The sequence below is a fragment of the Myodes glareolus genome, chromosome 2 (assembly GCF_982192425.1).
Source record: "Myodes glareolus chromosome 2, mMyoGla1.1, whole genome shotgun sequence".
Taxonomy (NCBI): domain Eukaryota; kingdom Metazoa; phylum Chordata; class Mammalia; order Rodentia; family Cricetidae; genus Myodes; species Myodes glareolus.
In genome coordinates this window covers 45,443,462-45,469,596 of record NC_142027.1, presented here as the reverse complement: position 1 = coordinate 45,469,596, position 26,135 = coordinate 45,443,462, and the positions used below count along the sequence as shown (strand labels likewise).

The 26,135-nt window shown below is 45.8% G+C and overlaps 2 protein-coding genes and 1 pseudogene across 5 annotated transcripts in view; all 3 read left to right on the top strand.

Moving 5' to 3' along the window:
• The window catches only part of Cfap91 (cilia and flagella associated protein 91), a 41,900-nt gene extending 28,105 nt beyond the window's left edge, over positions 1–13,795 (top strand). Inside the window, exons 11-17 of one of the 2 annotated variants that reach the window (XM_048422809.3) lie at positions 377–493; positions 2,022–2,093; positions 3,063–3,209; positions 5,688–5,909; positions 8,592–8,740; positions 9,321–9,412; positions 13,268–13,795. In XM_048422809.3, the coding sequence (XP_048278766.3) occupies positions 377–493; positions 2,022–2,093; positions 3,063–3,209; positions 5,688–5,909; positions 8,592–8,740; positions 9,321–9,412; positions 13,268–13,479 (1,011 nt within the window). In that variant the 3' untranslated portion in view covers positions 13,480–13,795. Of the gene's footprint in view, positions 1–376; positions 494–2,021; positions 2,094–3,062; positions 3,210–5,687; positions 5,910–8,591; positions 8,741–9,320; positions 9,413–11,835; positions 13,213–13,267 lie in introns of those variants that run through there. The other variant, XM_048422810.3, reaches the window with a different exon arrangement.
• On the top strand, positions 5,928–7,465 carry LOC148122957 (large ribosomal subunit protein eL36 pseudogene; annotated as a pseudogene).
• A 3,056-nt stretch (positions 13,796–16,851) lies between the features above and the next one.
• Positions 16,852–26,135, top strand: part of Nr1i2 (nuclear receptor subfamily 1 group I member 2) — a 43,771-nt gene continuing 34,487 nt past the window's right edge. For 2 of the 3 annotated variants that reach the window (XM_048422334.3, XM_048422335.3), the window contains exon 1: positions 16,852–17,191. The gene's annotated coding sequence lies outside the window, so the exon portion shown is untranslated. Of the gene's footprint in view, positions 17,192–25,799; positions 25,836–26,135 lie in introns of all 3 variants that reach the window. The other variant, XM_048422336.3, reaches the window with a different exon arrangement.

Here is a 26,135-nt window from a genome sequence, read left to right as displayed (position 1 = left end):
ACATAAGGTAATAGGCCAAGCAGTGTTGTAATTAATACAGTTTGTGTGTGGTTATTTTGGGGCTGAGCAGCTGGGAACAAACAAGCAACCTCCTACAACACACAGTGAATATTATACACCCGGGCATGCACACACACATGTAACACAAAACTAATTAATGTATATTTTAAAAAATAGATGCCGTATTTATTCAGTGGTTAATGTATTCTTAGGAATGTCAGCACACAGTGGAGAATACATGCACCCAGCTGGATCTTTCTCAGCTAACCTTGAATATAGGTATAGGGATCGGGGTTGATACCCAGATTTACAGTCTAGACCTGGCACTCGGGGATGGGGGAAACTAAGAGATGACCTTAGCTGGTATGTGTTTCAGGCGCTGTTGGATAAGAAGAATAAAGTTCTAGAGGGAAAGAAGCCTCTGCGATTCCTGCAAAAGAACTCCATACCCCAAGGTCGACTTCCAACCCCCACGCTGGAGATGAGTTCCAGTGTAAGTCTGAAACTTCTACTTGAAGCACTAAGTTCAGGACTGCAGTCAGTTCATGCTTAGGGTAGTTTGGGTTGGATACAATTAGGGCAGCAGTGTTAGCGTCTCAAGTTCTGATTTAAAATCAGTTCCCTCTGTTTTAAATTTCTTTAGAGATTTTTTTTTATGTGTACAGGCATTTTGCCTGCACCACGTGCATGGATTGACCATGGAGACCAAAAGAGGGCTTTGGATTACCCGGGAAATGGAGTTAAAGATGGTTGTGAGCTACCATGGGGATGCCGGACATGGAAATGCAGGTCTTTGTGAGAATAGCTAGTGCCCTTAACCCCTGAGCTATGTCTTCACCCACCCACCCATTCCCAGCTCCCTCTTAACTTGTGTGTAGCAAACATCTAACATATACAAATATAATCCATGTGAAATCTAAACTATTTAGTCTTTTAAATAATAAAAACAAAAAGAATGAAAAATAGCTATTAGAAGGTATCACCATGTATGTTACAAAAAAAAGGAGGAGAGAGAGGAGGAGGGGGTGGGAGGAGACAGAGGGGGAGATAGCCTGGCACAGTGACATATCCCTGTAATCTCAGCACTGGGGGGCCAAGGCAACAGCACCATTCAGATGTATGGAGGACTGCGCAAGTGGGTGAGGCATCTCCAGACTATAGCGTTCTTTGGTGGGGACCCTGACTGGACTGCTCCACACAGCTAGGCCAAGAAAGGCTCCCTCCCCTGGCCCCATGTCTCCCTCTGGTTACCCATAACCTTCCTCCATTGCCTGTCACTTACCTTTTCATTGAGAGGCCTTATCAGATTTCCAGGTTTATTGTTGCTGCGCTGGACACACCATCTTATAGATGCATATAAAGTGTTTTGATCAGGGCTTCCATTCTCTCTGCTCTAATTCCTCCCATCTCCCCCTCCACCACAATTTCCTCCCAATTGCAAGATCTCTTTTTTTAAACCCACCAAGTCTGGTGTGTGCACGCTCATAGTTACATCTCAGGAGTTACATCCCTGCAGAAAGCAGTCCCCCCCCTCCCAGCACCATAACTGTTACATAAGTTGATATTTGTAGCTGACAACTCTTATCACTATGTTCTGATTTGCCAGTAGAGCTACCTTATGTGAAAAGTGCCCTGCTCTAGCCTCTTTCTTCATTACTCAGAAGCAAACATGAAAATCTTACTGTTAAAGGACATTGTTAGCTGTATTTGTGGATTCAGAATGATTTTTCTGGGAGTGGCTCCATGTGCAGGGCCAACTTGGAGGTCCCATCATTTCTTTCTTTTAGGCTCTCATCATGATGTATTACTCATAATAAAAGTGATACATTTTAATGATACAGTATATAATATTTAAGACACCATGTGTTTGATGACAACAGCAGACTCACATCTCAGCTCTCTTTGAAGTCTTTTGACATCTCCCACAGTCTCACGCTTGAAAGAGGTCCCCCCCCCCCCACCAAAATGTACAATGCTCTAGCTGCTGCAGTCCTCACCCGGTCCTCCCTTTGTCTCTTTAGGAAGAAGGAGAAATAGAAATGGCTGTGATCTATCTGCAGAAGTTACTCCGGGGTAGAGTCGTGCAGAACATGGTGCGTAGGTCAGACCACTGGCCATCGTTTCTCCCACGATAGTGAACGCTGGAAACCGCATCTGTACTTGCTGCCAAGGCAAATTCCCTCATGCACCCTGCCCTCCTATTTTGCTGTGCTCCAGGATTAACTCCCCTTCCCTCCCAGTGCTGTCCTTGTCCATCGGGGTCAGACAAGGTCAAGATGAGAGGAATCACCTGCCTGTCGTGTAGAACTTGAACGATGTGAACTCCATTTTCTTTTGTGGAATTGTTAACTCCCCAGATATGCACATCTGAATTTTGACAGTTAGAGCATTATAAACCAAGAGGGACTCCATAAGTTTCTACTATGCCTTAAAGCAACTGAGTTTGCATAGAGTGGGTAATATTTGTGTTAGAAACACAAAGTTGTTATAGTTTTGAGCTATATGCCTGAGTGTATTCTTTTCTCTCTCTCTCTCTTCCTACTAGAAATCTCATTTTAGAAGGAAGTAGTTTGAGTCTGAGGGATGTTCCCTTAACAAGCGGCAGGCCCAGTGTTGGTCCTGACTTTAAGCTTTGACCAGATGATCTCTGCGAAGGCTGCAATAGACACACCTCACTTTAAAACACACAGATCTCTCTTCCATGCCTTTCCCTCCTGAGGCCGTCAGTTCTTGAGAGACTGCGAGTCCAGGGCAGCTGGTGAACGCCTGTGCTCAGCACTGTGCTTCCTCTCCTTAATCCTCGGAGAACCTTGCAGTTCCCTTCAGATAGTGGATTGTGAGCTATGAGCCCAGGGTTTAGTTCATCGGAAAAGCAAACTGGCCTCGAATAGTGCCGTCGTAGGGTTTTGTTTTGTTTTATTTATTTTTATTTTTATTTTTTGAGGGCGCAGTAAGTGAGCGGCAGAACCTGCGGCTCGCGCATGCCTCCCAGCTCGCCGCGCGGCCCTGGCAGTCTTGGCACAAGGTAACAGGTAACTCTTTCTGGATTTGATTTGGTGCAGATGTTTGAGGGCAAAGAGAAGCGACTGGAGTTGATCATGGAGTTGCGCACCAGCCACGCCCTGCAGGAGGACGACAAGTTTGTGAAGAAAGCGGAGAAGCAAGTGACCCTGGCCCTGCAGAGGCAACGGAACTTGCATGAGAACAAGGTTCTGCCCTTTGTGCTCTTTGTGGCTTGCTGCGCCTTCCCCTCTAGGGGTGGCTGCTGTCCGGTGAACAGCGCTGTAATAACAATAGATGAAAAGATTCTAACAATTGCTCTACAGCCCGGGCACACAGCAGTCTGCAGCAGCCCATATTACGTGGGGTGTGCCCTCGCTGAATCTAATGGGTGCTCTTGTCTTTACTTAAAAAAATAGAAAGAAACCTCAAAACCCAAACCAAACAAATACACTTTTCCCCCAACTTTATGATTTTCCCTTTTGATTTATCTTAAGCATTGACTAATGCTGCCCAACTCCCTGATGCCTGGACTTAGTGGAATGTCTAAAGGAGTAGCAACAGCAACAAAAAGTAACATGGAAAAGCACAGTAGGAGATTTCTTTTAAAACACTGACATTTAATTATAGAACTTTGGAGCCACGTGAATTGCTCCTGCTGGTTGAGGTACCCATTAATTACGCCGCTGTCTCACGATGTTTGGTGACTTTTGTCAGGCTCCCCTACTCTGCCATCTGACATAAACTAACAATGGCACCCCCCCCCCCACATCCAACATTTGTCTCTCCACGATCGTTCTCAAGTGTTACTGACTATACCGCGGTTATTTCTCTTATATTCCCAGATATCTGTAAACCAAACCTCAAAATGAATCGATTTGCAGTTTAGTGTTAAAGCGGTAGCACTTTCAGCAGCGCCGTTTGACCCGCTTTTAGTAAGCACACTCGGCTCTCGTGCTAGACGGGAAGTGAGCACAAATAAGAAGCTCAACTTGGGAATGACAACGGCTTTACTCTTTTACGCGGCAGCAATGCCGCTGAAGTGCAGTGGGCTTGGGGGAGTAGGCGCAAGGTGGGGCAATAAGAGCGTCCCAAGCTGTACCACCTAAAAGTAGGACCGATGAAAGATGAGGCCATACTGTGGACCTGGAGTGTCTGACTCTGGTGGTTCTGGAGTCTTGGAGAGGTTTGGACAGGATGGTAAGCCATGAAAGCAGGCGGACCTGCGATGCGATGGGGAAAATGCCCTCCTTAGCCCTTTTGAGGTGCATGGAGCTAAGCCAACTCTAGTAGATATTCAGGTCAGCCGAGCTGGATGCAAATGTCTGGGTCACTCCTCCAAAGACTGCGTATCTTTGGTCCTATCAAGGTACCCAGTGCAGGGACCTGAGGGAAGGTGTACTTCACAGGTTTAGCAATGCTGGTCTCACTACCTCTTTCCACTTCTGTGGGAAACTGTCCAGGAAACACAACTTCATTTCGTGAAGAATTAGTGATACAGAATGCCTCCTAAGCGCTTTTGCTTTCAAGTTGTGTTTCCCGACCTAAGCATTCCTGGCTACGTTCCCTGCAAAGGAATGGGGCTGGGCATGAAAAGGCAGCTGTGAACCTTATGTTACCACCCACCCCCACCCTGGAAGTGAGAGCATTTTGGTCCATGATGACAGGCAGAGAAGCCACCCTCTCTGGGCTGAGCATCCGCTGTTCATACATGAGCAGTGACATGCCCTAACTTCCCCTGTTGGTGCTCCTATTAAAAAAAAAACAACCACTACCAACGTCGAACTACAGGGCTTGAAAGTATGTGTGGGTGAGGATGGGATGAGGGAGCTGGCCTAATAACTGCCCTTGACAGAGAGCCTCAGCCATGATGCCTGTCTCAGCCACATGCCCCTGAGACCCGAGAATATCCCTTCCCTTTAGGCACAAACCAGAGGGGTGTAGAGTAGAGCTGTCAGTGTTAAAGCGGCACGTGCTGGGAAGATGGGAGACTGTCCCTTATGTTCAGGAGAGGGAAGCCAAGCAGGTAAGGCATCTTAAACACATTTCTTGTGTGAAAGCCCAGACACAGATATCCACATACCAGTGACTTCCTCTTGGCCAAGCACTCCACAGGCCCATTATTTTACCTCAACGATATATGGACATCGAAGTTTTATTCTGTGCTGATTCAAAGATGATTGTTAATAGTTTTGAAGTTATTAAAAGTTTAGAAAGCACCATGGTTTTTCACTTTCACACTATTCGTTGTTTTTTTAAAGCTGTTCAGGTTGGTAGGTGAAGATCAGATATTTAAAAATTAAAAGTTCTCATGAGTGAATTTCTAGGCAGTTCTACTTCATTAAATCGAATGCAATGTTAACTTCTTGTCTTCCTTCATGTCTGACTTTCTGCATAAAAGTGAAAAAAAATTACATTGTGTGTCTTGCTGAGACAGTGTTTCAGTAAATCCTCTTCCCAACTTGAGGGCTCTGAGCCCTGGGACTTTCTCAGACCTGCTTTCTCGGGTCTAAGTTTGTGTTCCATTTTCTAACAAGTGCACAGGGATGGGGGTCACCGGGGCATTATATTCCCAGTGAAGGCTGTTCTAACAAGAAGTTGCCTTGCTTGGTTATTCTGGATCACTCAGCACTTAAGAACCACCGTTCTGAGTGGAGCTCATCCTTAAAGTCTTTCTCGTTTTTAAGGTGTCAGTCATTGAAAACCTTCTGGGTGACCTGGAAGGAAGGGTGTTGGCAGACATGCTTGACTTCCTGTCCAAAGAGCTGGTGAGACTGCAGGAGGAGAGGAGGATCCACGCCTTTGCCATGCTGGCTGAGCGCCAACGGCGCATGCGGGAGGCAGAAGAGAGTGGTCGACGCCAGGTGGAGCAAAGGCGCCTGCAGCAGGAGGACCAGATATTTATGGAGGCAAGTGGGGCAGCTGGGTGTAGTAAACTTCCTCGATCCAGGCTTACGGGGAGCCAGGTTTAACCAAAGACATCTCATACTGGGATGTCTCCCGAAATCATACAGACAATTCATGACTTAAATGGGATTTGGGGTTGTTTTCAGCTTATTTATCAAATATGCAGAGTTTCCACTGTACACTGGAGAGTAAAAAGGCATTGTGGGTACTCTGGAGGGAAGACACAGGCACAGCCCTTCCCTCCTGCAATTTAAATAACACAGAACGTGCGCATAATTGTAGAATTAGAAATTCCACGAAGGGAGCAAGCGAGGCAGCGAATGGGGTCCTCTTTAAAGGATATGGCCACGGGGAGGCACAGGGAGCGATCAGGAATGGCAACTAGTCCATGGCTTAGACGACTGTGACTGCTCCTTCGGGAGGTGGGTAGGTGGAGAGGAAGACGGGTTAGGGGCAGAAGCACAATCAGGAGTTCATCGGAAACTTAGCTTGGGACAGTCAAGTGGAAAGGCGGAGAGTTCAGTCTCATCTGGGAAGGGCACAAAAGAGTTAACAACATTTTTGGTTTGACTTAAGGACCGCTTTGAGTAAGCACCTCTGCGGCCGGTATTTCTCTCCCCTCCCCCATCTCTATGCTGTAACCCAGCTATCTAGCGTCCTATATCTTTATAGCTTGCTTCCCGAATAAATGCTCAGCTTCACGAGAGTGAGTGTGCTGTGTATTCACGGTGTGCTTTCTGTACCATCCGCGTGGGCTCTGGACATACTAGGCATTCGACAAATATGTCTTGGCTGATAATGTATTGCACTGCCATTAAGACACTAACATCAGGAAGGGGTGGGGCTTAAGGTTGATATCGGGGTTCAAGATACATAAAGAGTAAGTATCACGCCGGGTGGTGGTGGTGCACACCTTTAATCCCAGCCCCAGCACTCGAGGCAGAGGCAACAGGTGGATCTCTGTGAGTTTGAGGCCAGCCTGGTCTACAAGAGCTAGTTCCAGGACAGGCTCCAAAGCTACAGAGAAACCCTGTCTGGAAAAAAAAAATTAAAAAAAAAAAAGAATAAGTATCACAAACTTAGGTTACACCTTTGGGCCCTCTAAGAAACAAGCCACACAGGTCTTGGTGCCTACCAGCAGCCCAAGCAGAGTCCTGGGTATTATCTCAGATTCAAAGAAATATTCAGACATAAAAATGTTTTTGCCTGCTTCCTGTCGCGGCCGCCATCGGAGAGGAGCAGCCATGGCCCTGCGCTACCCCATGGCCGTGGGCCTCAACAAGGGCCACAAGGTGACGAAGAACATGAGCCAGCCGAGGCACAGTCGGCGGCGCGGGCGCCTCACAAAGCACACCAAGTTCGTGCGGGACATGATCCGGGAGGTGTGCGGCTTCGTACCGAGCGGCGCGCCATGGAGCTGCTCAAGGTGTCCAAGGACAAGCGCAAGCTCAAGTTCATCAAGAAGCGGGTGGGCACGCACATACGCGCCAAGAGGAAGCGGGAGGAGCTGAGCAACGTGCTGGCCGCCATGAGGAAGGCGGCGGCCAAGAAGGACTGATCCGCTCCCCCCCCTCCCCCCGTTCCCAATAAACGTTGCTGTGGTGCAAAAAAAAAAAAAAAAAATGTTTTTGCCACCATGAGACTCACAGTTTGTTGAGACAAAGACACACACGCAAAGTAGTGTTGATGCTCGTGATATTTTCTCTCTCTCTCTCTCTCTCTCTCTCTCTCTCTCTCTCTCTCTGTGTGTGTGTGTGTGTGTGTGTGTGTGCATGTATGTGAAACAAACAAAGCTAAGTGGTTTTGCCTGAGATTACATTGTCAGAGAGCAAAATTCTAAAGCTAAATAAGCACTCATTAGGACCCTCATGAAAGTGGCCATAGGCTGTGCTCAGGAAGGACCCAGTGGTCTTCTTAGGCACTAGCAGCAACTATATGGATGCTGGTTTTATCCTAATTCATTATATTGTATGTACATTTATGCGCTCTGCATACCAAAAAGCCCTCTGCATTCTATCTCATGATTTCAAGAAATCTTCAAAAAGTGATTAAAGGGCCATTTTATGACCTGGAATCCTTTCCCCTTCTGCTCTACAGCCTCTAAAATATGGCAACTTAAGGTGACTACTGTCCTCAAAGGTTTCATGTCCATAAAACAAAACATAGAAAGAGAGCGAAAGAAGAGGGGGAAGCTAAGTCTTTCTTGGGCATATCCCCTCAGCTCATATTGACGGGGCCTGGCCTTGGTCATGTGGTCCTACAGAAACTGGAACTAGGCAATGTAGCCCTTGCATACCTGTTTGCCTAGCTGAAATCCAGAGATTCTGTTATTTAAGATAAAAGACAGAAAGGGTATTAGGAAATATTCCCTAACCTCTGCTACAGTTAGGTGGCTCGGCCAAGTCACACAACTGATAAGGACAACCGGGATCCAGACCAAGTTATTGATCATCATTATTTTGTAGAGCTTTTAACCAACATCCAAGTAAGACCCAAGATCCAAGTTATGAGCTGGACTAAGTGGTTTGGGCTGCCCAGAAAGCACAGGTAAATGGATGAGAAACAGACGAGTGGCTTAATGAGAGAAATATATGAACTGTGAGATCACCAAGCAACGTTTGTGTGGTTTCTGTACTGACAACAATAGAAGTTCTTAAGCAGTATATATATTTTAATTTCCGCAGGTGATTAAAGTCCACCAAAGCACTGTGACATCCTACCTGGAAGACATCATACTGAACACAGAAGACAGTACTGCAGAAGAACAAGCCAGAGCAGAAATTGAGAAGATCGCTGAGGAAATCAATGATATCGCTTATGAAATGGAAAACCGGTATGCATCATGAGAAAAAACTGTGAAATGAATGATGACATTTATTGTTATTCAATTGTAATCTTTCAGAGACTTCAGGCCCCGCCAGAAATATATAAGCCATGCTCTGATGTCCATTGCTTTACTAGCAGAATTCACTGGGACTCAACACGCCCATACCCCTCTTGGTAGGAACACTGTGGACTGAATCCTTTGTTTTCCTCTATCCTTCTGGTCCAATTCCATCCTATACATTACAATACCCAGAACATAAAAGCAGAGTAGATATATGTATTTGACATATATCTGATTATTTGGACTGAATCCCAATATGTTTTAGACTTCCAAGTATTTGCTGAATTTTTAACATGTGCTTCATAGCAGGCAGGATGGGGTCAAATTCTAATGTTTTTATGAAGTCAAACAAGCTTGTCAGGAATGTGCTCTTTCAGGTCATCCAATCAAGGGAAAAGTGACAGTGGCATTGAGGAATGGCTTATGTAGGTCACGTGGGTCTCAGGGCCTATCAGCAGCCCAAGCAGAAAAAGCAGGACTTCATTTTTTATTTATCTGTTCATTTGTTTTTGATGTTGTTTTCTAGTCGAACATCTCTTCAGTCAGAGGAGATTGTTGCCGAGTTGGTTTATAGCTTTCTCATCCCAGAGGTACAAAAGGACTTTGTCAAAGAGAAAGGTAAGGGGTGTAATTCTAGACAAAGGTGGAGTGGCATTTCACTTTTATTTTAATACATAAAGCTTGCCTGAGGATCAGAAAAGTAGAACAGTCACACTGGCCAACCTTACAGATCAGGCAGCTATGACAAACACTTTTAATCCCAGTAGCCACACTAGCTTGCCATAGAAACCAGGCAGTAGTGGTGCACACCCTTAATCCTAGAACTAGAGAGAATTATAAAGTGGGAGGAGACAGTTCTCAGACACAGTCTCGTTCTGAGGTTCCTGGAAGCAGGATCGCCATTTCGGACTAGGTTGAGGCAAGAGCCAAGGGCTGGCTGCTTGGCTTTTCTGACCCTCATGTTGAAACTCTTTTTTCTGCCATTGAGTTTTTATTAATCGTGCTTCACTAAGGTGTGGGGATTTCTGAAAAAGCAGTGGGTTCTTACTTCAGAGTTTATTACTTTCTTCCTGAAGCTTAACTGCAGAACCTAATCACCTCCAGTAGGGGACAGAATCCACTCCCGCAAGATTGGCAGAAGGCCAATTCCTTTAACCGGAAGTTTTGAAGTTCCCAGGGAGTTTTATGCCTTGACCCACACACTTGCAGCCTTTTGCAGACCGATGCAGAAACAGTGGGTACTGAGGCAGGGGTGCCTGAAGAGTCTAAAAACACCCTGCTGCTAATAGAGTTTCTGCTGGGGTGAGATCTAAGTATAATGGTTTCAATTTGTCCTTTGTCAAAAATGGCAAGTTTTAAAATAATGGTGCTTTTAGTCAATAGGAAAGAAAAGAATGTGTCTTAAAGAGAAAAGGACCCAGGGCTGGAGAGATGGCTTTAGTGGCACATATTGCTCTTCCTGAGGACCTGGGTTGGATTCCCAGCATTCTTCAGGTGGCTTACTACTTCCGGTAACCCCAGCTGCAGGGGGATCTGACACCTCTGACCTCTGACCTCTGTGGGGACTTGCATTCATATGGGCATCCTCCCGCCCACATACACATAATTAAAATTATAATAACAATAAAAATTTTAAAGAAGAAGCAAAAGATTCTTTCAGAACCCTTAAACTGTTGGGGCCAGGTCTGATCCCAGAGAGGGAAGTCGTCAGGACAAAACCATGAAACAGTGGCCCACAGGCCTTTAGCTGGTAGACAGCCTTGGAGAGACTGAGACCGAAACACGTGCTTGATTAAGGACAAAGGGCTAGTGGACTCTGGCGCATTAGGTCGGAGAATGTTGCTATTTCGTCTACACGTGGTAGCGTAACTTTAGAACAGGACCTCTCTAGCACTCCGTGCTTTAGTCGGCTTATGGTGTCTTTTCTATCGTCCTTAGTTTATTGCAATCAGTGTGCTTACACATCATGGCCACCACCCTTAGATTCCCGTAGCACAAGTCAGTGTCGGACAGAAGAATGAGTGAGTTTTATGTTTTTGTGGGTTCTACCGGATCCCCACACAAAAGATGGCTGTGCTCCCACCCCCAGTGCTTGTGGCCTCCACAACGACAGAGTTAAATATGCAGACCAAGTAATATATATTGTAGTGTAAAGGGCTGCTATGTTTTCAAGATCCCTGAGAATTAATGGTAAATATTGAGCCTTCTTCAGAGTCAGCTTTCCTGAGGGAATTGAAAGAGATAGAAGAAAAAAGGGGGTGTGTGTGTCAGTTTGCAATTCCCTCCGGGCAGCAGAAACAGAAGTCTCAGTTTTGGTTTCCAACACCCATGTTGGGTGACTCACAACCCCTGTAACTCCAGCTCTGGAGGATCTGGCACTCCTAGGCTTTGAGGGAACCTATATTCACGAGAACAACCCTATAACACATACATAGAAAAAATTTAAAGATGAAATGATTTAAAAAAAACTTTCTCAAATCTCCTTCTGTGCCTCAGTGGAAAGCTTTGGAGGGGATATTGAATTTGGGGAACTCAGAGGGAACTGTCAGTGGGCAGGCTGGGTGAGCCCTCAACCTCGTCACATAATACTGATTCCTTTATATTTTGTCTTCATTTCCTTACCTATAGACAGAGAATGAATACTCAGGACTTTTATTTCTCATGTATTTCTTAATTTATTTATTCATTTGTGGCAGAGTCTCATTGTGTATCTCTGGTTGCCCTGGAACTCTCTAGGTAGACCAGGCTAGTCTTGAACTCACAGAAGATCCTCCTGCCTCTGCCTCCTGAGTGTGGGGATTAAAGGCGTGTGCCCCCACACCTGGCTTTGTTTCTCTTCAAATAAGAGAACTGTATGTTATGTGCACACTCTTTACCCAAGACTAAGCTATATTCATAGACCATTTGAAATTATCTTATTTTTTTTAAAGATTTATGATTTATTTTATCATTTGTCTCTCTCTCTGTCTCTGTCTCTCTGTCTCTGTCTCTCTCTCTCTCTCTCTCTGTGTGTGTGTGTGTGTGTGTGTGTGTGTGTACAGAAGCAAGAAGAATGTATCAGATCCTCTGAAGGATGCAGGTGGTTGTGCATCCACAACCATGGATTGTGCATCTCTCCCCAGCCCAGTTATCTTACTGTGCATGCCAAGGTCAATTTAGATCATTAAGCATTAGAAACTCCACAGTATCTGAATCTCTTATAACAGCTATAGGTGTATTCTCATTTTTCTGTCAAGGAAATTAGTGATTGGAAACAAATTACCAGCTAGTAGGGCTGAGTCATGACCACTGTGTCCCCAAAGTCCCCGCTTTTTCAACTATTTTACCGCAAAGTGGGGTGATCTGCTATATAAACTACCCTGTGTAAAGTAATTGATACCCAAATAGTAAAGAATACATAGGTCATTTAATTTTCCTCTTGGGGACAGGATCTCATATATTATACAGTCCAGGCTTACTTGAATTAATAGTTTTTTTTGCCTTAGTCTCTTTAGTGCTAGGTGTCCAGGCAAGTGCCACCATGCCCCATCCATGGTACCTCTTACTGTCCTTAACTAGTTAGCTGTCTGGTTTCCTTCTAAAATTAGACTGCTAATAATATTCTCTTTTAAGGTTGTGATGGAATTAAATGAATGCTCACACGCCAACTGTCTGAAGCAGTCTCCAGCACGAGTCAGGGACAAGTACAGGTTGCTAATTTCACTCACTATTGTTATCAATGTGAACACTCATCCTTCCCAGGGGCTTCGCCATTTGCTGTTGCCTGTGCTAAAGCTTAGTAACACATGTTCACAGGGTTTGCTCCTAGGACCACCATCTGAGCTCATAGTCCCAGATGATCCCATCCAATGGATCAATGGGGCTGTTGTTTCTGGGCCTTGGTGAGGCAGAAGGACAGAAAAGTGTAGCTGAGGAAAGATGTCCATGCCCTGGTCCCACCACAAGAGTGAGAAAGGAATGGTCCAGAGCCGAGATATACCCTTCAAAAGCAACACCCCCAATGACCTACTTCCTCTACGAGGCCCCACCCCCTATTAGTCCACGCAACTATGACTCAATAGATTCTTTGCTATATAAATTTTATTATTAAAAAATACTTTTATGATTAAAAACATCACACACCAAAATTAATCAAAGTCCAAGACTATACAATTCAATGAACTTCTATAAGGTTAGATTGGGCACTTGAGATAACTCATGAAAATTAGAACACTGATAACCCAATTATTTCTCAGTAATGCCACAGCTGGTAGCCAAGCTTTCCATGGAAAAGCACTTCAAATTCAAAATATAACAGATCTGGTTCATTTTCAGAAAATGCCCTTCTAAAACACACAATGGGTCGTTTTTATTGAGCACAGTAAACCCAAAACAAAATATGCATTTTGAAATTTTTTTTCACCCCTATCTTAAAAACGCTGGGGGACAATTTCGAGCAGAAAAGTAAAAACTTCGCCTGTTCCTTTGGTTCAGTGAGGCTCGCACAGCGGAAGCACATTCTTGCGGCCCATCAGATCATTCACAGCCACACGGAAGCTGTGATCCAGAAGAACGTCTCTGCCGAACAGCGGAGAATGGCCCTTGAGCAAGAGAGGCAAGAGAGGCAAGAGAGCCAAGAGACCGATGAGAGCTCAGTATCTGACCCGCCAAATGAAGAACATACTCCAAGTGAGGGAAGCAGCTAGGCGAGCCTGATGTTTCCATCCGGAAGGGAGCCCCGGAGGAGGAGAAGCAGCTCCGTTCAGTTTGGGCCACTGCTCAACCAAGTGTGCGGTGAATGGCCTGGCCGTTGTTTTACAGAAAAAATGGAGCACTTCCACCAAGACTGACTTCTCTCATCTGGGCTAGGCTACGTATTGTTGAGTTTATTAGAAAGTTAGCGTTGGTTCTATAGCAGTTGGATTCTTGCGATCTAAAAAGTAAGGCTGTAGGTTATTGGGGAGGGGCCTTTTATCACATGAGTGTACTCTACCACGAATAAAGCATCATGGAACGTGTGAACACTGCAAAACTTGCTCTCACAGAGGTGGACCAGGTGCACCATGGTGCCTTGTACTCCCTATAAACAGAGACAAAGGGTGATGCAGAACCTGCTGAGTTCAACCCAAACATCTGCAGTGCACCCCAGGGGCTGGTGTTAGACTCATAAATATTCATATGCACAAAACTACGGAGCTTCATATTTGGCATGGGGCTGCTCAGTTGGAATGGAAGACAGGAACACACAAGGTAGGTAGAGGACCTGCCTAGTGTACAAACACCACATCCCAGAGGCTAGACTCTCTTATAATAATTTTGTTGACTTAGCTTCCAGGGGCCCCCAAATGGATCATTGCACCTAGAAAAGTTAGCATGTTGAGAGAGACTCACAAGTGTGGGTCCCTGGTGGGCACAAACGGTGTTTGCAAGTCATCCCGGTACAGATATGTTTTAGCAGTCAGGGCCATTTTTACCATAAGTAGTGAGTTGCTTGGTAATCCAGCTGACACATAGCACATGGTCTACCAGGAGAACAAAACAGGAGAGTCCTGCATGATCCGTGGTTGGTATATACAAAATTTGTCAGTAAGAAAGGTAAGGCAAAACCATAAAAGATATTGGAAGTAAGCCAAAGAGAAACAGAGGAGAATGGAAAACAGTGCGCGTGACCCCTGGTGTCTGCATGTCACCTTTGTCCAAACATACTTTGCATAGAACATGTTCTTCAAGGAAGAGAAGGCAGGATGCAGAGAGAAGGTTCCTCATGGAGTAGTGACTGTGGCCAAAGTACACAGCAAATCCTTAGGAAAGAGTCACCTGGGAGCCAGTTTTGTCCTCTACTGCACAGCCATCGACAACAATAGGAAACTATTCTCCATCAACAGCTCTGCCCAGATTTCTGTGAGAGTCAAGAGTATGATTGAAAATGTTTCAAAGTTACAAATCAGTCTAACCCACTATTTGATAACCTGTGTTCTACCCACTTTAAGATAACTTTAAAAAGGAAGGTGGGTAGGCAAAAACAGAAACCAGGCTGTATACCGTTACAAAGGATGGATTCTGCTTCAAACGCCTACTTTGCTGGCGTTCTGGCCTGAGTTCCCTCAGTGATGGGTGGTGTCCTGGATGAGAAAGTTAGATAAACCCTTTCCTGTCCTCCCCTGAGTTTCTTTTGGGCACCATGTTTATCACAGCAACAGAAAGCAAACTAGAGTTATGTGTCCTCCAAAGAAGAAAAAGGAGAGGGTCCCTCTGAGTCCACCCCATGGGGACCTCTGTGCTCTGAAGGTCAGTTTGGGCCACACACACCCAAAAAGGATGTTAAGAGATTTTGAGAAAGGCCACTGGGCAGGTTGATAAATTCCTGTCTTCCTTCACCTGTATTTACACCATCAGTGTGTCTGACTCTGTTTTTTATTTGTAATGTTTTTATAAAGTTTTACCAAAGACCCTGACTGCCTAGGCTTGCCTCTCATGGGCGCCTCAGGAGCTCACTGTTCTGGTTGCAGCAGAAGGTAGCTGGGGTAGAGGCCGGGGCTTCAGTTTCTCCCCCTTTCCGAAGTCACGCCTGGGAGTGACTCAGACTTCCTCCAGGGCACCAGTCTGGGATTCTCAGTAACCACCGTGTACAGGGTGTTTTAACTGGCTTCCAAATAAAGCCCTGCCTGCATGAACACTGAGTCTCAGCCACCCTGCCACCTCCTTATGCCCCCTAGAGCCTGATACAGCATACCCAGAGGGAGAAAGCCAGACAAGCCTTCAGAGACCGAAGGGCATTTCTTTCCTTGGGTAGGCTCCTAACTCATTCTGGTTTCCCCATTTCTGCTGTAAATAAGTTGCCGTGTGTGTGTGTGTGTGTGTGTGTGTGTGTGTGTGTGTGTGTGTTTGGGGGGGGAGGAGTTTCAACACAGGGTCTCTCTGTAGCTTTAGTAGCTGACCTGGAACTAGCTCTTGTAGACCAGGCTGTCCTCGAAATCACAGCCATCCGCCTGCCTCTGCCTCTATTAAAGGCGTGCGCCTCCACTTCCCGGCTCATAACTTCCCATTTTTATATGAGATGTAAACCTAGACCTTTGTGGGCCAGAAGAGCTTTGAGAGATGATAAAAGCTGTAATAATTTACCTGTGGCTCAAGGACTTCTGGCCTGCTGCCCCGCCTCAGCTGGAGTCCTGCCCATTCTCCTCGGCTACGAAAGGCCTACCTCTGATCTTGGAAGTCAGTGTCCCATTTCAGTTTTCCCAGTCTCTTAGGCCGTGACACTCTCCTGCTACCCCAGAGTTCACTAGATAGGCTGTTTCTTCTGGGGACTTCAATCCCTATTTCATGTGTTCTAGGGCCCTGTTGAAGGCTAAGGCAATCTTGAGGGTGGTGGAGTTTATTAGCAACAGCTTCCTAATTCTGGAAGGTTTGGGGGGAGAAAACATCACTCAGAGCCTTCCTGCTGACCCTGCGGTGGTGGCGCACGCCTTTAATCCCAGCACTTGGGAGGCAGAGGCAGGCGAATCTCTATGAGTTTAAGGCCAGCCTGGTCTACAAAAGCTAGTTCCAGGACAGCTAGGGCTGTTACACAGAGAAACCCTGTCTTGAAAAAAAAAAAAGCCTCAAACAGACAAACAAAAAAACCCTTTCCTGTTGGGCCAGTTCCCAGCCAGTCTTGTAGGAGAGTCTGAGGAAAGAGAAAGCTCTCAGAACTTTCTCAACGGTCCAGTTGCCTGCTCCTAGACAGCGTTCTGCCCTGAGCTTGGAACTGCAAACTCTTACCTGTCTCATAGCCCTCGCCTTTGTTTTCCTGCTCCTCCCCACTTCTCACATTAATATACCAGTGTCACAACTGCAGTCCCAGAAAGTGACTTGGAAAAATAGAGCGTTAGGAACTGTAGACTCCAAGACACCTTATCTCCAGTGACAAACACCCTCAGAGAGGCAGGCCCAGGCCCAGAATCAGGGCAGACACTTAAAACACCCTTCCCTTTATATGTTTGACAGTGATGGAAACTATGAAAAAAAAAAAGGAGGGTGTATAACAAGAGTAAATACGGTAATCTGGTCATGACCAGTTCAGGTGCTGGACTTGGGACTTAGGAGTGCCATCTGGGGCCTCTTACTACATTGGACCTGGGGAGAAATGTGGGCAAGAAAAACCATAGCTCCTACGGCCGGGGACGCCATAGCAGATTAGCCAAGAAGGAGACGTGGAGACACTGGTCATTTTTCTAGCGAGAGGCTCACCCTCTCCGTGGGAGTTCGACCTTGGCCCATACAAAGCACTATAGAAACACTACAGCCTTACTGCGAGACCTCCGTGTGCGACTGGGCAGCCACCGCAGGTGCGCCACGCTCCACGCAGAGCCATCATTCCCGATTCTTCAAAGTGGACCCCAAGGGAGGAATCCCACGAAAACAGTGGCCACCAAGCAGGTACGATTTTGCTTTCTTTGTCTTTCCGGGAGTCAAATGCTCCATGTCTCTGTCCAGAAGTTTTATGGGAGTACGGTTGAGGTCTGAGGTCAGCAATGGAATATGGAGCATAGTACAACCTTGTATTTTCCTCTCCTCCTCCCTGGGTTAAATACAGCACAAAGACAGTTGCTGGGCATGGAGCCAGGAGGCCCTTCTCTACCTGGCCTACATTTGTGTTGCAAAGGAATTATCAAAACAGAAGCCTTACTTCTGCAGGTGCTCTTAGGCGTTAGACGGCAGCCAAGCCCCTCTGTAACAGGATTGGAGTCCCTGTAGAAAATAGAACTGTTGAAGACTGTGAGAACCAGGAGCAATTAACCCTGGCTCCTTGAGCTTGTCAGGTTAGTGGGCCGAGGACAGCAGCAGGACAGTCCCAGGTCTCACTTCCTTAACACCCACTGTACCTACGCGGCTTTGTACTTCTACTTCTGGATTTTGTACATTTTCTTCTTCTGCAAGGAGCAACACTTGCCCCCATGTCAGAATCGTCCCTGGGTATGCTCAGAATCCCAAGGCCCCCATCTTCTCCCCACAGGGCAGTCAGAGACACTGCTGTAAGGCCCCCACACACCTAGGGCTTCTCATGAGACACCTTCAAGGCTGCCAAACGTCCCTCTGAGTTTCAAGTGTGGTGCTGGCCTTTGTACAGGTTCAACTGTTTTTCATTGCCCCTGGAAAGGTGAATGGCCACCACCCAGATGAAAGGTGGCTGGACTATCTACACTGAAATAAATGTTTGGTCTCTAATGATGTGGCCAGAGTCTAAATTATTCTGAGCAAGGCGTCTGAGTCTGTGGCTTACCCAGTTGGCAATAGGAAGATTATTTATTATACTAAGTACTTGCTTAAAAATGCTTCAGTTACCTGGTGAACTTAATCTAAACTGGCATCACCATGTTATAACTCATAGGCCAAATCTGGCCCATTAGCTGTTTTTTATCAATAAAGTTTTATTAGGACACAATGTCATGTGGCTGCTTTTGCCCTAGAACAGCAGAAACAAGTGGCCTTCACAGAAAACACTTGCCAACTGGTGTAAAGGCAATCAACTTCATGCTACATGATTGAGAAATAAACATAGACCACCACAAAACCAGCTGGACAGTTTCTGTAGGGGGTCAGCATTTACATTGCCAGGTAATTAATGATTGCAGACTCCTTGTAGAATGAAAAAGCAGTGTTAATTCAGCTAATTAGCTTCACCTTTGCCCTTTCTGCCAATCCTAATCCTTGGCTCCCACCAAAGCAACTGGCATGATGTGTTTATGCCAGACCACAATACTGGCATTCATGTTCATATACATAAATAGAATACACATAAGTCTAACAAACAGAATTGTTGTCCTGTTACCTTCATTCTGTTTATCCACTACACGTGATATAGAGATTTTCCATGTCCGCATAAAACCCGATCTTATTTATTTTAAGTGCTTTGAGATATTTCAGCGTATATTTTAATTTTTTTATTACCTGCATCTACTCAGCATGCATGCGTGTGCATGCATACGTGCCACAGCATGCACATGGGAGGGAGGTCAGGGGACAACTTGTGGAAGTTGGTTCACTCCTTCCACTTTGTGGATTCCAGGGAAGAAGCTCACGTCTTCAGGCTTGATGACAAACCCTGTCTCACTGCATATGTTCCTGGCTGGTTCCTCCAACCTTCCTGCTGCCTCCCCCCCTCCCCAGTGAAGATTCCTGAGCCTTGGAGGCAGAGGTGTGATAGAGCAGATTTAGAGCTAAGTTCACCACTGTCTTACTATCTGTATGCTGACCAGTTGAGCCTAGTAATCAAAAACTGCAAGAAAGGAGCTTCTCCGATAAAGGTCGGAAGATACACTAATCCGTCCACTCAGGGTGTAGTTTAATACTATGTTTATTTAGCAGAATACTAACCTTGGGTTCCCCTCCGGAGTCTATGACCTAGACAGCCTTGGGGTCTCGGTGCAGTTAATTGTACCTGGTATGAATTCTTTCTTGTGAGGTAGACATTAAACCCAATCAAAAAGCTGTCGCTTATTCCTGCAACATTCCCGCCATGAATGCACCAATGAGCATATAGTGCCAGGTCAGTCTTTATGGTAGCTTGCAGGGTTTGGTTGCAGGGGAGGACGGTGGATGACTTTTCTCTCCTGGTTGCATGCGCTGAACCTCTCATTACTATTAAAGCTAGTCAATGGCAATGAAGTTTCCAGGTCAGGACCAGCCTGATTTCTCCCTGTCTCAGGACCCAAGTGTGCAGGGTCTGCATCAATAGGCTTGTCATCGAGGTCTGGAGGGAAACCAAGAGCAATGCCAGCAACCTGTCATGCCTGGGCGGGGTCTGTGAAACTACATTGACAACTTGAGGAGAGGTAGCCCATACCAGCTCCAGACTTTTTGTTTTATAGCCTCTGGTGTCTGGGGAAGGCATTGTCTTTGCCCTTCTCCCATTCAGGGTGGCTCCATTTAAACACCTTGAATATATGCATATATTTTAGGAAGTTTCCATAGCATTTGGTTGCATGTGACTTTTTCAAAGGTCATCAGTGTCAGTTATCCCTCCTCTACTCTGCCTTCCCGTCTTCCACCCCATTTAACCCTTCCTTTTCCATTACTCCTATTTCTTCTTCACACCACCTTGTTCTAACCCTTCCTCGAAACCCTTCCTCCGTGCCTCCTTACTAATTCTCTGCCTTCTATGGATATTCCTGCTTAAACACATGCATCTAAAGAGTCAAAGCCAGCATCCGCAGATGAGAAAGAGAGTGTGACATTTGTCTTGCTGGGTCTGAGCTACCTCACTCAGAATGACTATTTCTAGCTCCATCCATTTACCTACAAAGTTCGTTTTTCTTTTCTTAGTTCAACTGACTAATATCCCATTGTGTATTTTACTACATTTTCTTCTCATCAACTGATAGACTCTAAGCCATTTCCATTTCCTAGTCATTGTGAATAGAGTAGCAATGGGTGTCGATTTTAACTTCCCTGATTATAAGGTGAATATGTTTTTTTTTAAAAAAAATATTTTATGATCATGTATCTGTTCCTGAAAGTCCATACATGTACTGTGTGTGCAAGATCCCACAGAGGTCAGAAGTATCGGGTACCCTGGAACTGGGGTACCACTGCCATGTGGTGGGACTCAAACTCTGATCTTCTTTAGGAGCAGTACATGTTCTTATTCTCTGAGGCATCTCTCTGAAATTTATATAATTCTGGGCCATAGTGTTTCTTTTTTATTTTGTTCTTTATTTTTAATTATTTCCTCAAGACAGGGTTTCTCTGTGTAGCCCTAGCTGTCCTGGAACTTACTCTGTAGACTGGGCTGGCCTCACACTCAGAGGTCTACATGCCTCTGTCTCCCAAGTTCTGGGATTATAGCTGTATGCCACTACCAACCAGCCTGTTTTTTCTTTTTCTTAAGTTGTCTTTTCACACCCTTAGCTCATTTTTTTTATTTGTTCAGTTTTTGAGATAGGGTCTTATGTAACATAGGCTGGCCTCGAATTTGTTACGTAGCTAGGGCTAGCCTTGAACTCCTGACTCTCCTCCCTCCACCTCCTAAATGCTGGCGCCACAGGTCTTTGGCTCCATGCCCAGCCTCAGCTCTTCTTGTATTGAGTTTTCTTCCTCATCTGCGGGACCCTGTTGCTTAGACTTGAAGCTAATGCTTTAGTCCAGAGTCAGGAGTTTCCTCTGAGTAACTTGTCAAGTTTGCAGCATCCTCTGCCCACGGTGCAGACCCGACATGGGTGAACGGGCTTTCTGACCTCTGTCTTTCTCTGGGAGGATTTTTTTCAGCCTCCAGGATTATGAAGGTATTTTAGCAAACTTTTCTTGTCATTTGAAAATAGATTGGTAGTTCGCATGGGCTATATTTCAGTGGGTTATTCTGGTGCCATCATTTGATGGTCGTCTGTTCCTGATTTGTCTGAAGCATTACCTTTGTCACACAGTATGACATTTTGTCTTCTTAGAAGCCCCTCCCCCGTACCCATTCCACTACGGATTTCATATTTTTTAATATTTCTCCTGAAGACCTATTTTGTTTCAGTTATTTTATTTGGTTACTGTATTGAATTCTCTTAATCTAGACAGATTCTATTAATTCTTAATCTAGATTAAGACTTTCTTAATCTAGGAATCTAGAGATTCCTTTGGAATTTCTAGATAGTCAGCCACATTTGCTATGTACAGTAAGAGTCATGTTCTGTTATTTCTTATACAGTTTAATTTTTCTGTACCTTTTTGATGACCTTTGTGCATAAAATGAACAACAGTCAGGACAGAGAATAGTCTTGGGTTGATGCAGTCAACCAAATGATCTTTACACTGTATTTCTTCGTTCAATTTTTATTTTATTTCTACAGTCGTCTTGCCTGCATGTAGGTCTGTGCACCACGAGTGTGCCTGGTGACTGTGGAGGGAAAAGAGGGTGTTGAATTCCCTGGAACTGGAATTGCAGATTGTTGTGAGCTGCTATGTGGCTTCTAGGAATCAAACCCAGGTCTCCTGGAAGAGCAGCCAATCCTCTTAACTACTGAGCCATCTCTCCAGGCCCTGGCAGACTATAATTCTAAGGAATGTCGTACATCGAAATGTAATATTCTTGCCATGCTCCTAACTTAAATTTCATATTGTAAATTCCTATCTCCTGGAATCTTCTCTGTGGGACTCCTTGAAGTTGTGGCTGACTCCCCTTCCCTCTAGAGGATTTCAGTACCCACTAGGACCCCTATTAGCTTGGAAGCTACTGAGTTACTGACCACACAGGAGGTGTAAACTGGAACTTAGGTCAATTTGATTATGGTCTTGTCAGGAATTCCCAAATTCCCTTTCTACCCCACCTGGAGCCACACCAGGAAAGGCCATGAGCTGCTGCGTTGGCCTCTGTGGCGTCACACTGAGGCAATAACCCTGAGGATACCCTGGTTCATGCGGAAGGTCATGACCTGACCTGACCCATCAGGCCTCCGGTGTTCCTGTATCACCCCAGGCTCCAGGTCTGAAGGCAATAACCGTATCTGCGTGGTGCTGGTGATAAACCTGTTTTTTCAGTGAGGAGCTTGTTTGTGTATAAAGGTCTCTGGGGGGCTGGAGAGCTGGCTCAGCAGTTAAGAGCACTACCTGCTCTTCCAAAGGTCCTGAGTTCAATTCCCAGGAATCACATGGTGGCTCACAACCATCTGTAGTGAGATCTGGTGCCCTCTTCTGGTCTGCAGACATATGAGTAGGCAGAACACTGTATATATAATAAATAAATCTCTGGGAAGTACCCTGCACTGAGCTCATGAAATTCTTGTCTATTCATCCTGGTTAACCGAGAATTTTAAAATCCTGAGTGGGTGTCGCATCCTAGAAATGCCTTTTATCCTCTCAGTCTCTCTGTCGTCTTTGTGAAGAGGAGAAAAAAGACAAGAACTCCTCACCCCTCCTCCTGAGTTCCGAGTCGGGACACTTCTATACCGCCAGGTTCCTGAGAGAATAGTGAGGGTGCCTACGAGTGTGTGGTTCTCACACGTGTTCCACAGTCAGAAAGCAGCCCTCTCAATGCTGTGGCTTGGAGCTCTGTCTTAAAGAACAATTCTAAGAAACAGAGTGTAGTAGCAAGGACTTCTTTTTTTTTTAAAGTAATTTTATTAAATTATAAAAGCTTCCATTTACGCCCCTCTAACAAGGACTTCTTGTAAGCCATTACTCGGAAGGGCAGGAGTAGGGAGTGGCGGCAGGGGTAGGGGGTAAGCGACAGGGGTACAGGGGTGCCTGGAGTTTGAGGCTATCATGAGCTCGTGGACAGACCCTTTCTTAGATGAAAAACGAAGACTCAGCATTGTTAGAACGCTGCCAAGAGGGCTGAGCTGTGTCAGGTTTGCAAATGGGATGAACTGAGGGGAGAAGCAGTGGGCCCTCAGAATCTATAGGCCCTGCCGGCAACTCTGAGCTGAAGAAGTTTGTGCAGTGTGTCTGTGTATGTGTGTATGTGTATGTCTCTGTGTGTGCATGTATGTGTGTCTGTGTGTATGTATGTGTGTGTCTGTGTGTGTGCATGTGTGTGTCTCTGTGTGTGCATGTGTGTGTAAGTCTGTGTATGTGTGTGTCTGTGTGTGCATGTATGTGTGTGTCTGTGTGTGCATTTGTGTCTGTGTGTGTATGCATATGTGTTTGTGTCCGTGTGTGTATGTATATGTTTGTGTGTGTGCATGTGTGTGTGTCTCTGTGTATGTGTGTGCTTGAGCATATGTGTGTACATACATCTGTGAGTGTGTGTGCGTGTGCATGTATATGCTTGAGGATGTGCATGTGTGCATGTGTGTGGTTCATTCTGTGCAGGAGGTAGAACGGAGTGAAGGGGAAGACCTTTGGTCTCTGTGATTCCCTGTACTGGTTTTAATGAGCAGGAAAGGGCAGCATCTTCCTGGGTCACAACTGTCTTCGGCTCTACAGGCTTCAATACTTTGGGGAGAAATGCTTAGATGGTCTTCATGTTCATCATGGACGGACTCCCTCAGTTAGATGACTTATCCCAAGGTGGATGGAAGCAGAAATGGCCCAGCAGCCACTAGGACCTTCAGAAGGGAGACCCCTGATTTCCTGAAAAAGAGCAGAAATCCAGGGAAGGAATGACATCAGCTCAATGCTTGCCGGGGCTGTGCTGATCTGGACTCTGCCCCAGAGCCACTCCAGGGGTGGGTGTGGGCCTGGGAGGTGAGTGAGACCTCCTTTGCACATGGACTTTCCACATGGTCTGTTTGGAGGAGCTGGGAAAAACACCCCACTTCCTAGATCCTGTTCACCTACCCATCACACACATCTCTTGCACTCCCAGGGCACAGAGAAAATAGTGTCCCTCTGGTCCACGAGACAGAGAAGCAAATCCAAACCCATGGGTGCACAAGCTAACTCCCAGGCTCTCTGAGTGAGTCCCACACAAGGAGTCAAAGTATGAAACCATGGGTGTTATGGCACTAGACATGCCCACAAAAGATAGGCACCATATCAGAGTTCACTGTGTCCTGTTAGGTACTGGACAGGGGTACGGGCTGTACTTGTACTGACAGCCATGCCAGCTTTCCCCTCCATCCACGCAGAGTCACAAACCCTCTGACCTCTTACGTTTGTTGACTCGAATCTGTGAAGCACACAGGCTAACTTCTATTGATAGCAACTGAGTTCTGAAAGACTTGGGGTTTCTATCTAAATGACCTCTGGAGGTCACCTCCATGGCAGGGATGGTGTGTGTGTTGGAGGAGAGTGTTTACAACACTTAAACCATTTCAAAACAGTTTTACCTCCATGGATTTGTGGCGGTCTATCCATTTAGAGTCCAGAGTACTCGGATAAAGGGGACGGGTGTGGGTCCGGCCCTTACCGCTGTCATTAAACCAGACACATCTCAGAGCCTTCGTTTTCCCTTATTCCTTGCTCTGCTCATCTGGGCATAAATCCTGCTCTGCCCACTTCATAGGCATCTCTACATGAAGTCATGATTTTGAAATCATTTTGTAAACAGCAGCAGCCTGTGTAAATGTTAGTTAATACATTTACCAATCTTCTCCCTTTGTTGGACCAAGTTGGTAGTTTGGTAGTTTTGCAAGCCGTGTTTTCCAGCTTCTGTCTTCTAAGATTTCCCATTGCTTTTTCTTTCCTTTGCACAAGGCACAGTTCTGTCATGTATACAAGTATGCATCCGTGCATCTGGTATCTCCAATGGTTTCTGTCATAAGATCTTGGTTCCTTCGCCATTCGCCTTCGCCTTCAATGAGGCTGTTATTTCACCCTCGAGTTGTGTGTGTGCTCTCCTTCATCTAATCTCAGTGACCTGGTCTTGAAGTTTTCAGCCATGACTCATTGGGAGTCCAAGATATCTGCACAGCCTCCTCAGGGGAAGGGACTGTCTCCTGGTACACTGGCTTTAAGAACTATCAAGTGAGTTTGTCTACTGAAAGATTTTTTATCAGAGGGGTCACCTCCATCACATCCTTTGTGTGCGCTGCTGATTTGGGGGTTCTGTTAGCTGGATTTCTGAGATCCTTCATTTTCTCCCAGAATGACAGGCAGGCCAGCACCGTCAGTATCACAGGGAGCCTGTCAGAGCCCAGAGCCCAGAGCCGAGCCAGATGAGAGCCCCCAGGTGACTGAGTGTTCATTAGAGCTAGAAGAGCACACCCTGGGAGTCACCCCAGCTCTGGATTATGATAAACAGTGGGGACAAGGAAACAGTTGTAAGGGAAGGTGGGAAGTCTCAGTCGAGGCTGCAGCGTCACCGGGTTCCTGGCACAGTTCATGCCGCTCAGATGCAGCCGACTGGCTGGAGCCAGCTGCCTGTGGGCCCCACATTCCCTGCACTTAAAGTTCAGCTGCCCATTCCCCCTGGCGGTTTCCTGTCTCTTGGCCTCTCTGTCCCATCTTTTTCTACCCTGGTCTGGTCGACTCCATGCACAAGGCAGGGTACTTAATCCAGATTAATAGCTAGATGTTTGTCTTGTAAAAGTCTTTAAATATTTGATCAACATTTGTTTTGGCTTTTTTTTAACATTTTACACAGGGTTAAATACTCATAAATTTTTATTATTTTTTTTAGCAATGCTATTTGAATTCGGGGTCTCGTCCATGGTAGGTAAGCAGTCTACACAGAACCATATCCACAGCCACTCAATTTTTTTTAAATTAAATTTTGTTCTTTGACCATTTCATATATACATATAATGTATTCTGACTGCTTTGTCCCCCAACCTCTCTTGTTTATTCCCATTCTCAGCAACCCTCTCCCTCATCCCTGGGGCCCTTTCCCAGACCCATGTCTTGTGGGTTTTGCTTTGTGGTACTACTTGATTTAAACAGGGCTACCCTATTCAGCCATGAGATTGGAACTATCCACTGGGGCCTGGTAGAGTCATCAGGGTCCGCAAACGGAGGG